We start from the raw sequence: 16321 nt of genomic DNA on the forward strand, positions 1-16321 counted from the left end.
ACCGCGGCGCGGCGCTCTTCTCGGGCCGGTTACGCCCCTCGAAACAAAGCAACGACGACACAGTTGCTAAGATGATATTCAGTAGGATACTGCGACTTAAACACGTCAGTATCAAAAACCCGGTGAGTAAGTGTCCTGATGTTGGCTGGAAGCGCCGTTTGCCTCAGATTGCCAGTCGTCTCCTGTCCGTCGCCTCGCGCTTAATGGACAGATGCAGACCGGCAGCAGCCTCTTTTCGTCCTGTCTTTGGCTGTTAATCCACTGCAGCACTTTTGTGCTTTTCTTCAGCCTGGTCTCCTGCTTTAATGAAACGACAAGCACAGTTATAGAGCGATTTACATGTAGGAGGAAATACACACACGCAAATACGTGTGTTCACATGCATGATGAACCACATCTCCACTCAGACAGACGGCAAAAGAGTTTCATGATGGAATGGAGAAGACTGTTAGGAGCTTTGGACCTTCCATTCATCCTCTCTTCTCTTCTCAAACCTGTTGCTGAGAGACGGGACTTTTGGGAGCTGGAAAAAGGGAGGGAGGAGGGGGGCTGTGAAAATGCTTTTTTTTTTTGCTTTTACATCCGTCGTCTTTATTCTACCAGCTGCCGTCGCGACAGAGAAGCCAGATATTTCAACAGAGCGTTGCTGCATCCCTCAATAATCACAGGACATCATCGACAGAAACACCACAGGAGCATTAGCCGCAGCGATGCACCAAATAAATGGCTGCTTATCTTAAGCCCTTTATGCACTGACATAAGGAGGGAAATAGGTTCGTTTGATATCATTTGCACCAATAATTTGCTGTAAGCTATTTATTTCTCTGTAATAGCTTTAGCAAACGTGTCAGATAAAACCTGAAGCCTGAATGTTAAACAGAATACCTCCATTTGTATGTGATTGGATGCGCGTCTGGCGGTGTCCACTGGACTCGCCGTTTCCACGCGTGTCTCCGCGTCGAGGAAAGCCGCGTGTGCATCCGTCTACCGGTGGTTAAAGGCCGCTCTGCTTCCCTGAGGACGGAGACGAAACCGAACAAAGAGAATCCCGAGGAAACAGGCGGGACAACGGGCGCCGTACTGTACCAGAGAGATGATTGGATCGGAGCAACACGAGGAGGAGCTGGAAGGGGGGGGGGCGGCAGGGCTAGAAGGGCATTAGGGACACTTCTGGGCTCGGGGGTTTTGGGTCTCATGGACCTCCCGGAGAATCGGTGTCTCCTCGCCGCTGAGACGCACACTCACTCACTCGTAAGCCTCAGCAGAGCGCGTGTTGCTTTTATATGTGTTCGTTGTTTGGGGGTTTGTTCAGTCACATGTCTGCTTCATCCCCGAACAAAGAAGAAAACAGACAAACAGGATCTTGATTTAGTTTTTTTAGCAGCAGCAACATCGGGACGCTCGTGTTTTAGGATCACAAGTCAAGCCAAATTTTCTGGGCGTAATGAATCCAGGCTGTGAAAGCACTGACATGTGGAATCACTGAGTCACACATCCGCTGCACATGTGTTTATTTATATATTCCGTCTCAAAGTGGAGGTACTTTCTCTTAGCAGGCGTTCAACTTCAAGAGAAGAAACGCTAAACGTGTTTCAGTTCGGGGCAGACCTCCTAGAGACTATGAAGACGCCCGGTCAGCGTCTGCTCTTTGTTTCACGCAGTAACTCAGCTTTAAACTCTTGTATTTTTTGACCCCCAGACGCCAGGTTCCTTCCAGCACAAGCGCCCCCTTGTTTGGGAGACATTGCAAATCATTTGGCCAAACCCTTTTTGGCGGTTTGACGGTGTTTTGGAGGGCGTGCGCGCTCCGTCGCTCTGATCCGCTCTGAATGTAACACACTCGCCACCAGCAGAAGTCAACGTTTGGGGGATCTTAGTCAAAGGGGAATGAAGCTGCAGCTGAGATAACAAGCCGAGGCCACATGCGTGAGACATCACATGATGTGCATGATCCCAAACCGGTGACTCTCGCTCAGATTACGTTATTATGCCAAGATCTGAGCTCATATGAATCTGCAGATTATTTTCAGGGAATATTGATTTTAACAGCGTGTTAAAGTGTTTGTGACAATTTGTGATTTTACTTAATTGTTAACGTGTAGATGTGAACACATCTACGTCTATTGGCTGGATAGTTTTCGCAGTGGACGTTTGATATATTCACATTAATGCCCCCCTGCAGTGTGCAGGCTTAACAGGGAAGTATGGAAACACCCTGTTTAACGGTCAGCCGTAGTGCCGGCTGGTGGAAGCTGGTCCTGACTTTTGATTCTGAAGTGGAGCTTCCCGTTGTCCCTCCGGCTAATGGAGGCTTTGTGACGGAGGAACACCCTCCGATCATTAATGAAACATTCGAGTGTAAAAAGCAGTTTGACTTTCTCCTTAAGAGGGGGAGGTGAGGAGGTGATGGAGGGAGGAGACTCGGTGTCCCCGATTCTCTCCTCTCGGCTCCCCATTCGTTAGGCGCTTACCGCCCTGGCCATGAGAAATACCGTATAAACTCATTTTCCTTTCCTCCAATGGAATTAGCGAGATCAATGCAATTACGTTTGTCAGCCCGAGGAGATGGAGTCTCCTACAGTCTCCTGGTAACGGCAAGAAGAACAAATTGTTTCTACGTTTCTATATTTGTCCGGAGCTTTTGCCCTTTGTTTTCCTGTTTGTGTTCAGGGAAGTGTGACCGAAATGTAATTTTCACTGTTTAATATCTCATTATTTTTAAATTAGTGGCGTGAAGTGCCGGTGCATTTTCATATCGTTCGTAGCTTCGCCGCTGCGGCTTGAAAAATTGCGGCGAACGCTTCGACATCCGAATCTTTACAGTGACAAAACACACACACAACATAAATAAAGCATATCACACTGGCTCTGCACACACACACACACACACACATACACATACACATGTTGACAAATCCCTCCTCCCAAGACATTCCTGTGTGATATGACATGAGGCTGCGTCCCTCGTGGCTTCACTCGGTGTTAAATTAAACAGTAAATCATCTCAACAAGAGACGGCAGAGTTATGAGTGAGTCAAGGGCAACAGTTCTGGGCTCTTTAATAGGAGATGAGAGGGACTTTATGAAGGAGATAAATAACGGCTTAACAAACGGCCCGCGTCGGGTCCCCTGGAGGTCGGCCTCGGCGACCCTGCGGCTCGGCGCCATGAAGGAGAGCCGAGAATCTCTCTTCCCTCTCAAGACGGGAAAAATACGACGCGGGGACGAAATTGGAGGAACGTGGGGACCAGCGATGAAGCCCAGGGACCGACGGGGGGGCGAGACGGTCGATCAAAGAGGAAGAACACGTCTGTGTTCTTTGGCCACTATTTGTGGATCCTATCGCTTTAGCCGCGTCGGAAGATCGGGTCCGGTTGTCTGACTCGCCGGCTTTGCCCCCGAGCAGAAAACCAGGAGCAATTTCTGTTTGCTTGATTGAAATTTATTGAAAAACATGAAATAAAGATGTTATTTTTGGTTTGGATGCCCGATGATGCCAATCACCATCGAGGGAGGTTACAGGGCTGAGGCCGAGGTGAAAAGACGGTACCTGCCGTAACCCGGCGCCCGCCTCTCCTGTAGGGGGCACACTTTGCTTTTAACACAAAAAATAAGTTTTAATACATGACAAACTTAAATGCGGCTCCTACACGGACAGAGAAGAAGAAGAAGAAGAAGAAGAAGAAGAAGAAGAAGAAGAAGAAGAAGAAGAAGAAGAAGAAGAAGAAGAAGAAGAAGAAGAAGAAGAAGAAGAAGAAGAAGAAGAAGAAGAAGAAGAAGAAGAAGAAGAAGAAGAAGAAGAAGAAGAAGAAGAAGAAGAAGAAGAAGAAGAAGAAGAAGAAGAAGAAGAAGAAGAAGAAGAAGAAGAAGAAGAAGAAGAAGAAGAAGAAGAAGAAGAAGAAGAAGAAGAAGAAGAAGAAGAAGAAGAAGAAGAAGAAGAAGAAGAAGAAGAAGAAGAAGAAGAAGAAGAAGAAGAAGAAGAAGAAGAAGAAGAAGAAGAAGAAGAAGAAGAAGAAGAAGAAGAAGAAGAAGAAGAAGAAGAAGAAGAAGAAGAAGAAGAAGAAGAAGAAGAAGAAGAAGAAGAAGAAGAAGAAGAAGAAGAAGAAGAAGAAGAAGAAGAAGAAGAAGAAGAAGAAGAAGAAGAAGAAGAAGAAGAAGAAGAAGAAGAAGAAGAAGAAGAAGAAGAAGAAGAAGAAGAAGAAGAAGAAGAAGAAGAAGAAGAAGAAGAAGAAGAAGAAGAAGAAGAAGAAGAAGAAGAAGAAGAAGAAGAAGGAGGAGGAGGAGGAGGAGGAGACGCGGGGCGCCGCTGTTGGCCAATCGGGTGAGAGCTCCCCTCCCACCTGTGGGAGACAGACCCAACCAATGGATTCTGATTGAAAACAAAAGCCACGGACTTTAAAGCAAATGGAAGTCCTCGGGCGTACGATTGAATTGAATGGAAGCGCTTTCGGATGTCGTGTGATGTCAGACTGTAATCTCCTTTAACGCGCTGGTGTTTTTCCAATTCCCTCTTTGGCGCTTTCTGTCCTGGAGGTAGAATCTAATTGGAGGCCTGCGCCAGAATAATCTGATCCTATTTACTTTGTCGTTTAAACTGAAAGGCCTCAGTCACAATCTTTTCAAGCGAGTATAATGAAAACTGTCATGGGGTTCACGTACACACACACACACAGAGCCGCACAGACAAACACGCATTAACAAGCGAGCACACATTAGCAGTGTTCTCATGTGGAATAAGATTCTTCACAGAGCAATGAATTGCTTCACAGCGTCACAAGATGAAACCGCTCTTAAGATAAACAGTGTTGCTCTGGATGAAAAGTTGCCGTTATTTTATGAGGCGTTCTTAATCTCTGCAGGTTTCTCATTTGCTTCTGAGTGTTTTCTGCCGTTTGCACATTTTTATTTGCTCTTCGTTTTTAGGAGGACAAGCCCATTTCCTGCCAACGCTCTCTAAAAGCTTTACCATCCCACATTGTCCATAACAGCGGCATGGCGCCGGCTTCACGCGCGGTGATTGGGGTGGTGGGGGGGGGGACGGGCGGCAGGGGGGGGGGGGGGGGGGGGTCGATGCACGGCTCCACTCAGCAATGTTTTTGCGATGACTTCCGGGAAATCGAGCGATGTTCACGAAAATCTCCCCTCAGCTGTCTCTGGTGCGTTTTCTGATCTCCATCAATCAATGAACGACGAGCCAGCTGCTTTTTGGAAAGAAGAAACAAGCAAAACAACTAAAACACGCACACCAGCCATCTGTGTGAGCCGTCCTGGGAGTGTTCACACACACACACACACACACACACACACACCTCTTCCCTCTTCCAAGGTCCATTTGTCAACATGACAGCTGGACTCTTGCTGCGGTGGAGTTCGCCAAGCAGAATCCCTCGCTCGGCTAGCGGGAGCCAGAACATCCTGGGAAGCATCCTGACACACACTTACAGGAATGCTCTCCATCTGCGTGTGTGTGTGTGTGTGTTTGTGTGTGTGTAAATGTGCAACTATTGAAAACCCCCATCATGCAGCAGCGCGACAGGGTCCGGCCCCTCTTCAGCTGCCGCCCGTGCTTGGCAGCGGGCCGGCTCGGCGGGGAAGCCGCCCAACACCTCGTCGGGGCTTCCAGTGGCAGCTCGCTGCTCCCGCCTCCACCCGCACCCGCGTAGCACACCTTCTCTCCTCCACCTCCTCCACCTCCTCCTCCCCGCGGGCCGCGTCCACCGCAGTGAAAAAGACAATGCGGGACCGTTTGTTGTTCTCCCACGGAGGCCACGTGTCTTCTGGCGTCTCCTCTTCCTCGTCCAGGCGACTTCTCATAAAACTTCCTCGCTCTCTGCCGCGGAGTTTTGCTGATGCGGTCAATTCAAAGCCTCTTTCACCCCCACCCTCCCCTTCAGACTCGCACTCTCCTCACTCTTTCTTCCCTCCATTTTCCCTCTAGTCTGCATTTCTTCACTGCGGCCTGATGGATTTAGAAAGCGAGAGCGGGGGAAAAGAAGCACGGGGGGAGAGGGGGAGTCTGAAAAGTGAACGCTACAGAAGTGTGTGGGTATTGGCGTTGGGGAGGAGGAGGTGGGGGGGGGGGGGGGGGGTAAATGGCCGGGGAAAGCGCAATAGCAGCAGATTCCGTGCCACTGTCACCCCTCTCTCTCTCTGCTTCGAGTCGCCAACACTCTTTCCTCTAATTACCCAGATTGTGTTTCCCGCGGATGAAGGCACGATGGAGGGAAACGGGACCAACGGGGGGGGGGGGGGTCCTTGATATCGTCCTTGTCAAAGCCCCGGGGGGAGAGAGGAAGGGGGGGTGATAAGTCATTCATGCATCCATCACAGACCCGATTTCACAATTTAATCAATCCCCTAATGAAAGAGAGTGACGGAGAGAGAGAGAGAGGAGACTCTAACCCTGCCAAGCCGGAGCGGAGGGGTGCGGCCGCTCTTTGTCTGACACCACAATGGCCGCCTTACTTTCATTCTCCCTGCCCGGAGGGGGGGAGGGGGGGCGGGCGGCGAGTCCCTCCATTGTTAAGTCCAGGGAGAATAGCACCTCTAATTTGCCATAAGCCGGCACTATTAAAGAGCGGGCTCCTTTCACACTGCAATAATTGTAAAAGTCATTCACTGCTCAACTTCCATTACGCCGTGATATTTCCTGCTAATGTGGAGGAGGGTCTCCTGATAATCTCACCTGCGTCCGTTTCCGCCATCACTCAAATGGCACAAAAGCCCACTATCTCTCCATTAGGTTCACGTGGCTTAATAACCCCGGATGAGTCATCGCTGAAGATCTAACGGTGGCATCTTCAGCAAACGGAGGTTTTGTGACGTACGAGTCTCTACGCGTCCGCGCGTGGGAACTATAATCAGGGTCATTCTGAAAGGTCCACGTCAGCGACGGCATAAAACGAGCCTTTGGCCGCATCGAAAACACAACAGATTCAACAATCACCAACTGTGTCGCGACGTCCGGTCTTATTTTGTAGTTTTCCGCCACTCGTGTCCCCGGGTAACTTCACTTCCTGCCTTGTCCTGTCATCCCCTGTGATTGTCTGATTGTTTCCACCTGTGTCCAATCCCCTGCACCTCCCTTGTGTATTTAAGCCGTGTGTCTCTTGTGTCACTTGTCGCGTCCTTGTCTATCGTCCTGGATGTCTCTAGTTCCTGCCTGCCGCCCCCTGCTTTTTTGCCCCCTGGTACCTGTTTTCGTTTTTGCCCCTTGGCCATTTTGTGTTGGAGTTCATGACTATTAAAGTCCTTTTGCTTTAAACGTCTGCGTTTTGAGTCCCGCCTCCCACGACACCCCTGACAAACTGAGTTTACAGTTACACGCCAGCCTTTGTTAATTACCATTAAACACAAAATGAGGCGAATCCAGAGACAAATGTCCCCCCCTGGAGACTTGCATGTAAATTCTTCTCACACATTCAACAGGTGTGTCTTTCATTACCGCACAGAACGTCTGTTCACGTGATCCTCCCCCAGCTGTGAACACAACATGTTATGCAGCTTCTGTTTCATCTTTAAGTTAGTTAGTGCGTTTTCTTTAAAGACCGAGGTACCGAACATCAATCCCGCGCTCCCTTTTGAAGAGATACAATGCTCCACTTTAAAGCCTGAGCAGAAGTCTGTGTTTAAAAAAATACAGCAAAAGCCTTTAATTCAGACACTCTGCTGACTCATAGCAACAACAAAAAAGGCCGACAAGTTGTCTGTTTTATCTCGCGTCTGACAGACGGGAGTTGGCATGTGATGTAAGCTTCCTCTCAGACATTCTGCTCGTGACCTGCAGGCCGATACCTGCATTTCCTGCGCTGCCTGGACTGTTTCTGCCGTCCCGCTGCTCACTGTCCGCATGTTCATTCATAAGAAAGCTGAATATATTCATATATGGTGCTCACTTTTTGTTCCCCCTCACAGTAGAATTGTCTCCTCCTTCGTGATAAAGGTGTCGGAAAGGTTTCATTCACAAAGCTCTGTTGAATGAAACGCGATCTTTCGTGTCACCAGATGCAGACCGATGAGCCGCGTGTGATTTACGGGCTCTTCTTGTGTCATTTGTTCCACTAAAACAAAAGCAATGACGAGACGGTAAGAAGCGTCTGATCCAAACCACAACACTGGAAGTCAATAGCAGGGTATTTTTACCGTTATTTAAAGGGGACACTATTAGGGGAGTAAGATGCGCCTACATAGTGGGTTTTAACGAGCGAACTGCTCGTTAAACGCACAGCGAACCCGCGGAGGCGTTCGCGCAAACACGCCGGTTCCCAGCGGCGGAAAAAGCAGCTTGTGTTTGCCGTTCGTCCAATTTGCTGCACCTGCCTTTTTAAGGTAATGGGAGATGACTCGATCAATTCATCTTACGCCCCCGAAAAGGAATAATTAAGAGATTAAAAACTCGCACTTTGCATAGCTAGTCAGTTCCTTCACTCGTGCGTCTGTCAGCCCGCAGAACGGATTAAAGAAGAGTTGATCACATCTGGAATACAGGAGACCAGCGTGGAGTGGAGCTTCAGTGTTTGCAACGTGGTCCATGTGGAGGATTCACAATAATTAGTCCGTTGCACACGCCTTGGTTCTGCACAGACATGGTGTCATCTTCCACTTTGTATTTATTCATTTGAACCTCAAGGTCAACAAAGTCGTTGCTTTCACAGCAAAAGTTTTAACCTGAGACACCTGAGACCAGGCAGGGCGACCGCGGTGCTTCTCTGTCTGCTTCCGTGCTTTCAGATGTAGATGTAAAAAGTAGATAAAAAGTGGCATTACATTGGCCAACGTGCAACACAAAGCAACATTAGCCTTTCTGTGGCTAACCTTCACTCTCCTTTAAGCTCGGCTTTGGTCTCCACCAACTCCAATATATCTGCCCCTGATGCAGCTAAATGCACAGCTATCATCAGCAGCTGCCGGTTAAATGTGGCTGGCATTGGGCGCGTTTATAAGTGTTTATTTTTATATCCGATGACTCAATGTAAACGGCTTATTCAGATGTAAAAGCATCTTCGACTACGGCAGGAAGCTCGGTCACATGTCGGCGTACCGGCGGTTTGATACAAACATGCATCTATAACTGAGAATGGAGTCCTCTGCACAGCAGTAACCGCGCTGGTACCACTGTGTTGTTCGCCCCTCGCTCTTCATCTCCTCCTCGCTCCTCCCCAAAGACCCGGTGCCTGGATAATTTCTCATTTCATTCAGTTCTGCCTGACAGAAGGGAGCTAAGCTCACTGATAAGATCTCCTTAAGAAGCAGACAAGTTGTCAGTAATGAAGGGAATTGCTTTGATCCGTCGACAAATAGGTCATTTAGGCCGCGTCTGGTTTCTGATGTGTGGTGATGCAGTGATGGCTCTCTCTCTCTCTCTCTCTCTCTCTCTCTCTCTCTCTCTCTCTCTCTCTCTGTGTCTCTCTCTCTCTCTCGCACAGCATCTCTCTCAGCTGAGCGCTTCTCCTCCACGATGGACACACAAACACACGACAGCACAATTAGAAGGAGCGAAAAACGACACAAAGACAGAAAAAGTGATTATAATTGACTCGAAAATAATTCCCTTTATTAGCTCCTTTGTTGAAGTAAAAACTAATAATGCAGCTGTTTGCTGCTTGGTGCTCATCTCCTGCTGAGCTCTTTTCATCACCATCTCTCCTTTTCCACAAGCTGAGACGGCGGAATGATAACGAGAGCCGCTCACTATTCTGTCAGAAGGTTCTACGGCAAAAGGAGAAAGCGGATAATATGCAGCAGCAGCAGCTGCCATTATAGGACCTGTTAATGCATAAGCGTAGCATGTGATTTTTTAAAAATAATTTACTTTACATGCATTATTAATCAGGAGCCAGAGAAAACTTGCATGCTTTAATTTGCACACCGCTGTGTGTGTGTGTGTGTGTGTGTGACCACCCACAAATGTTAGTAGAAGCAGATGAGGACTCTGGCATCGTCCCTTAACAATTTTGAAAGCGTTTACCACGTGAACGTTGTGGGAGGGAAAGCTAATTGGCTCGGACGGCGTTGGAAATGTGGGGTGGGGGGGGGAAACCCAAATGGAATTATGGAGAGCTATCACTTCCTAACTGGTGAGGATTTATACGCCACTGCCGAGGCCAACGGATGGAAGTAATTTCATTTCTAATGCACGGCTCCTGTCCCCACAGAGGAGAGGAGGGGAGGAGAGGGGAGGGGAGGGGAGGGCAGAGGCCACGGGGGAGACGGATGAGAGGTGGGATGCGTAATCGTGGCTTGTGTTTCCTAATGCGACGGGAGGGCTTGGGGACGGGGTGCGGGGGCCTCCGCCCGTCGACGAGCGCGATGGAGGCGCAGCCCGCCGGCTGGATGTTGGTTCAGTCGGGTGGTGTTTAACGGGCGGAGGGTTCCTTTGAAGTGATTGCAGCCTGCAGCTCCTTAATTATCACAGCTGTCAGCACCGATTGGCTGAGATGTGTGCGGAGCGTTCTGACGCAGCGCCTCCTCCCCCTGACGAACACACACACACACACACACACACACACACACACACACACACATTGCATTAGCTGTGGCAGCTCTTACAGGGGTCGTGTGTAGCTGGTCACATTTGTTGGAATAAGCCACACCCCCAGGGGAGGAGGGGGAGTGGTGATAATAGCAGCGTCGGCGAGGATGACAGTCCGGCTGACACCTGTCTCACACTCCACGGCCGTACCGTGTCCTTGTTAGTACCTCTAGTGTGTGTGTGTGTGTGTGTGTGTGTGTGTGTTTTCCTCTCGGCGGGGCCGAATTCCCAGTGTGTCAAAAGTGGCTAAATTGGTTCCTGAGTGGTGAAGGATGGAGACAAATGTGGACAGGCCCACTCTTCTGGTGCACTCCACGGAAATAGTCATTGGTTAGAAGTAAAAAAAGGTTGGCCAAGGTTTTTGCCCGTGTGTGTGTGTGTGTGTGTGTAGTCCGTGAGTAGAGTGTGTGCCCACATGCTGCAGTAAGTGTATGATTGAGTCATTTTGATACAGCGGCTGATGTTCAAAGGTTGTCATGTAGTTAATGGACAGAGACCCGGACTGAATTCAGGCATTAGAATGAAAAAACTCCTCCAAATGAGACCCAATTACGCAGCACTTGAATCCCAAATCACAGTACTTAATGCACCTGGTAGAGCAAAGTAAAGAACATCCTGCTCCACCGTCTCACGCGTTCATCCAATGATTCTCGCCCGCTCTGCACCCGTGGATCTGTTGTTTTCTTCCGGCCCATTTTTGCCTTCTGGAAAACGTGTTTTCTGCGATGACGCCTGTTGTTGTCTCCTAATTAGCCAACAATTACATCCTCGCTCTCCAGTCCTAATTGTCATTTTTCTTCACGACCTCTCCGTGTTCCCCCGCTCGGCTCCAGCAAAGCTTAATAAATCACTGCTTCACTGTCAGTTAACGGTAAATATATGTTGATTTCATTTCTCTCTCTCCAAATATTGAATTCAAATTTGTCTTTGAGGCACTCCGATTCTGCCAGGCTCAACGCGCGGCGCTCCCTGCGGCAGCACAATTAGAATCCTTGAGAACGCGCCAGCTAGAAATGCCAAACTGAGATGCGTGTGTCTGAATAATGTGCAATATCAGATTTCAGAGGTTGTGTAAAGACAAAATTATTACGCCGTGTGGGGGGGGGGGGGGGCGTTCTTGTTATTAAACGGCCCGCGGCGGATGTGAGGGGGGGGGAGCCGGTCGCCCGTGGCTGTGACAAAGTCCGACTGATGGACTGATGGACTGTTTTGTTGTGCTGCAGATTCGCTCCGACCAGGACAAGGACATCTCCATCAGATACAGCATCACCGGGGTGGGGGCGGACCAGCCGCCCAACGAGGTGTTCAACATCGACCCCGTGCTCGGAAAGATGTTCGTCACCAAACCTCTCGACCGAGAGCATCGCTCTTCCTACCACGTAGGTCTCTTCCCCCCTCCTCCCCCTCCCCCTCTCTCCCCCCCCCCCCTCTCTCTTCCTCTCACGTTACACTGAACAGCCTTTGCCCTATGAAATGAAATGCTGAAACATTACTTACAGCCAGTTGACCCTTTAACACGTTCATGTGAATTAGAATAAGTATAGCTCCACGTTATAAAGAGACTATGAATAATTGATATCTGAATAACTGATCTTACGTCTTTTTAAAGTGTTGTACTGAGTGGATTTTTCTTACATCCGTTTACATTTTTAAGTGGTTCAGTCGCGAGATAATTTTCTGGAGCATCTGTTTATGAAATCAAGTCCATCAGTTGTATATAATCAAGTATTCAGTTGACTCAACACTCAAAAATAATATATCAACACGGCACTAAAATGTGTTAATATGAATTATCGTGAATGAGAAAAACACCTGACCGCCTACGTCGTTACGTCAAAGAGTAGAGGACTATTGTGCGAACGTCAGAATGAACCTCTAAAACAAACTAACTAGTGTATACACACACATCTCCTCTCAGCTGGTTCAGGCATGAAAACACAAAAGAGTCAAAAGTGCAATCAGACTTCAGGAAAGTGCCGACTCGTGTGCAGAGCCGCGTCACTTCCCGTCTCCGGCTTCCTGCGTCTCTCACGCGGCGACGTTTCCCAAACCGGCCGACCGGTGTGTTTCTGTTTCATCTCCATCGGAGCTTCTTTGAACACGTGAGTCTCGTGTCCGTTTGTTGGCCTCCCAGCGGGATGCGAGGGCAGCGTGCGGATATCAGGTGCAGGGCAGAGCGCACGAAACAACGATTGACCCTTGAGGATCCTCACCGCCCCTGAAGAGGGATTCAGCGGCGAGAGGGCTGTTCATTCCACAACGAGCTTCCAGGCTCTTTTCACTCTCTCCTCCGGTGCAAAGAGCCCCTCGACTCTTCGTACATGGCGGGAAAAAAGACTCACTTTTCTTCTTTATCTGTTCCCGAGATGTTTTTATTTATTTCTCCTCCGGCCGCTTCCAATCCCCCCCCGCTTTCCCTTTTCCATGACTTTGGATGAATATCCCTTACATCAAATACGGTGGAAGGGGGCTGGAATCGATTGCAGGCATTTTTAACTGAATCAATGTTTACCTGCGTGCGCCGTTAGGAGCAGGATGTAGATAGTATCCCCCCCCCCTGTATGGTATCAAGTAAACATCCCCGGGGCTTTCAGCAGACAGGATGTATCGCTGAATAAGTCATGTTCAGGGATATAAACATTCCCAGGTAAGCAGAAAAGAATCAAAACAGCTTAAGAGCTGCACGGAGTTCACTTTGAGATTCGTCTTCGGCCTGTTGGTTTGACCTCTAAGAACGGAGCGAAATTACGAACCACCAGGTATTTCAAATCAGCATTTCGCTGATAATTCCTGTACTTTTTCCGCTCTGGTTTCATTTTCTCGCCGAGACGCATTCGGAAGACGTTTTACGGCGCGTATCGATATCCAGTACGAGTCGTAGTCGGTGAGTCCATTGATCTGAGCACGGCTCAGTTGAATCGGCTGTTTGTGGCTTCAGAGGGAAGGGGAGAGATTTCAGAACTCTCTTTCAAACAAAAGCAGACAGAATGTTGGCCGGGCATCCAACGCGCTGATCCTGCAGCAGACAACTCGCCTTTGCAACAGAGCCAACTTTTTACAAATAAAAGCCCCAAAAAAGAGATTTTTTTTTGGGGGGGGGGGCTTTTGTGAGATAAAAACTTCCGCGTACCAAGTGTAAAGGAGATAAGAAGTCTGGGGAAAGTACATATCTGCAGAGAAAATATTCCATTTCAAAGATTTAGTGTTGCGTAACTTTTTTATACTTTACAATTTAATAATGCAGATTCCATCAGCTTGTGTACTCACAGCAGAATTTAAATTCAGAAAACAGTGCAGAGGTGTTTTTCTTTCTTTTCCGTTTGCTTTCAGACGTTTTCTTAGAAACTAAAGGAGTCACCTTGAAGCATAAGAGGACTTTCAGTGAGTTGGTGTTTTATTCATGTGGCTTCTCTCTCTCTTTTGTCCACTCCTCGGCTGAGAGGATGAGGGCGTCGATCCCACGGGGGATGAAAGAAGAGGGAGAAGTGATATTTAAGCATGACGACTATTAAAAGATGTAATAAATGAAGCATACAAAGAACTTCAAACTGAACTAAAGTCACCTGAAATAAATACGTACGGCTGATGTTCAACGCTCGTGTCTTACACTCTGATCCGTGCAGGTCACATCCTCTCTGTGAATAAGCGTCAGGCCCCTCCGATGAGAAACGACCTTTTTCATCCATCATTCATTACTTCCCGCCGCCATGATGACAATAATCACAACCTCACATGTTGGCTCTTCCTTCCGTCTCCCAGCTGCGAGCCCATGCCGTGGACATGAACGGGAACCAGGTGGAGAACCCCATCGATCTGTACATCTTCGTCATCGACATGAACGACAACAGGCCCGAGTTCAAAAACCAGGTCTACAACGGCTCCGTGGACGAGGGCTCAAAACCAGGTGATGAAGCCCGGCTGGGCGGGCGGGCGGGCGGGCGGGCGGGCGGATGGACGGCGGTTGGAGGGAGGGCAGCTATGGTCTATCGAGAGGGGTTTGGTTGTCCCCCCCCCCCACCCCCCCCCGAATCTCCGGGGAGAGTTTTCCATTCCCCCTGATTGGGCGGGTGGAGGAAGGATGCGTCTCCCCCGCTGGAGGCCTTTCATTGGCCATAAACCAAAGAGGGTGCTCGGGCTGGAGAGGAGACTGAGGATTAAATGTACCCCGCTGGAGCACCGCTGGGACATTTAATGTCTATCCTCAGACGGGGGGAATCTAAGAGATGAGCTCTCTGTGAGCCAGATTGTATTACTCGATCCCGGGAGGCGTTCAGGTTCTCGCCCTTTTTTCTTTCTTTTCTGTTTTGTTGTGCTCTCTGCCGCCGTCCCGTCCCGTCCCCCCTGCGGCGTTGCCCCACACAGTGGACGAGTCTCTGCGGCGTGCATGACATTCAGCCGAACAAAAATCATAAAAAAAGGGGAGAGCTTTAGAGTTTAGAGCTCCAGCGGTTTCAATGGAAGGCCAATTACAGACTTGAATTAGTTTGCAAATTAAAGAGTCATTATGGGGACCTAATCCTGTCAGGCACAGCTTAGGACGCCCGTACAAAGGGACCACATTAAACCCCCGAAGAGTGCAGCTTAATGAAATTACCCCGGCGATGTGCGACGCATTGTGACTCTTCATCTCCTTCGCTCTATCCCTCCATCTCCAGAAAGAAGAGGCGATGGGCGGATGAGCGCGAGTCAATCCACTTGGAATCAAACCAAACATGGAGCCTGTCCTCCTATTTCTCTCTCGGCCTCTCTCCCGCCCTCATTTTCCCGCTGACTCCCCCCTCCTCCCCCCCCTCTCTCGTAGCGCTGAGAGGCCTTTGGAGTGCTCCCCGCGGCCGAGTCATTGACAAACGTTGCTTTGAAATGTAATGAAGTTTGAAACGGGAGCTGCGGTTACAATTATCCGCGGACAGGGCCTGTCACTGGCGTGATATCACTATCTCGGGCAATTAGAATCGGCTGCGAGAGGGCGGGAGAGCGATCGGGTGACAGGCGGCGATCCCGCAGAGTTATACGAGTGCAGCGAACACGTGGTGCATTCAGGGGCTCCTTCTCTCCGGCAGAACCCAGTCCGCCTGATGCTAAATGTCTGCGCTCAAGTTGGATTAATTATCATTTTCAGTTTCAGTTGAATCAATTTAGGATCAAATCTCTTACTTACATAGTAATTATCATCACAACAATGTGGTTCTGATCAAAAAATACAATTTAATGCGATCACACCTGTACGTGTGCATATTATATATACACGCGTGTCTTTATTGTTCACGGAGCAGGTGTGCGACGTTTCCCTGCCGACGCCGGTCGGTAAAGATGCTCTCACGTTATAGCAGGTGTTAACGGACTGCCGAGGAGCATCCAGGTGGTTTATTATCACCCCAACGTGAATATCAGCGTGATTATTATCAGCGCGGTGTTTGTCGTTAACATCTGCTAGTGGGACGGTTGGTTAAGCGGAGCAGTGAATTAAACGTTGCGTAGCTCTCAGATGAAAAGGCAATAGCACGAAATAATGCAACGTTTATTTTGAGGAAAACTATGTTCTGTAGTGCAGACAAAGGGGGTGGAATGTTTTCATTTTGACCACTAAAATCATGTAGTAAAGTAGAAACGAGTCCTGGGGTCAGCTAACTGCTAGCGATGTGCCTTAGCGACACGTTACCCACCATAAGTCTGCACACTACGAGTTTTATCCAAAAACGGGGGATTGTCTGTTGTGTTAATTGTCTAAAAGTCCCCCCTGGTTTGCTCTTGTCCTGCTGGGACACAACGCGCTGACAGCGATGCTTTGCC

The 16321-nt window shown here is 48.9% G+C and overlaps 1 protein-coding gene across 3 annotated transcripts in view; it reads left to right on the forward strand.

Annotated features, from left to right (window-relative positions):
* Positions 1 to 16321, forward strand: part of LOC120828854 (cadherin-4-like) — a 154930-nt gene that overhangs the window by 117889 nt on the left and 20720 nt on the right. For all 3 annotated transcript variants that reach the window (XM_078086313.1, XM_078086320.1, XM_040192508.2), the window contains 2 exons: positions 11755 to 11910; positions 14291 to 14435. In XM_078086313.1, coding sequence (XP_077942439.1) covers positions 11755 to 11910; positions 14291 to 14435 — 301 coding nt within the window. The remainder of the gene's footprint in view (positions 1 to 11754; positions 11911 to 14290; positions 14436 to 16321) is intronic.

This window comes from Gasterosteus aculeatus, chromosome 2, assembly GCF_964276395.1.
Source record: "Gasterosteus aculeatus chromosome 2, fGasAcu3.hap1.1, whole genome shotgun sequence".
NCBI lineage: Eukaryota > Metazoa > Chordata > Actinopteri > Perciformes > Gasterosteidae > Gasterosteus > Gasterosteus aculeatus.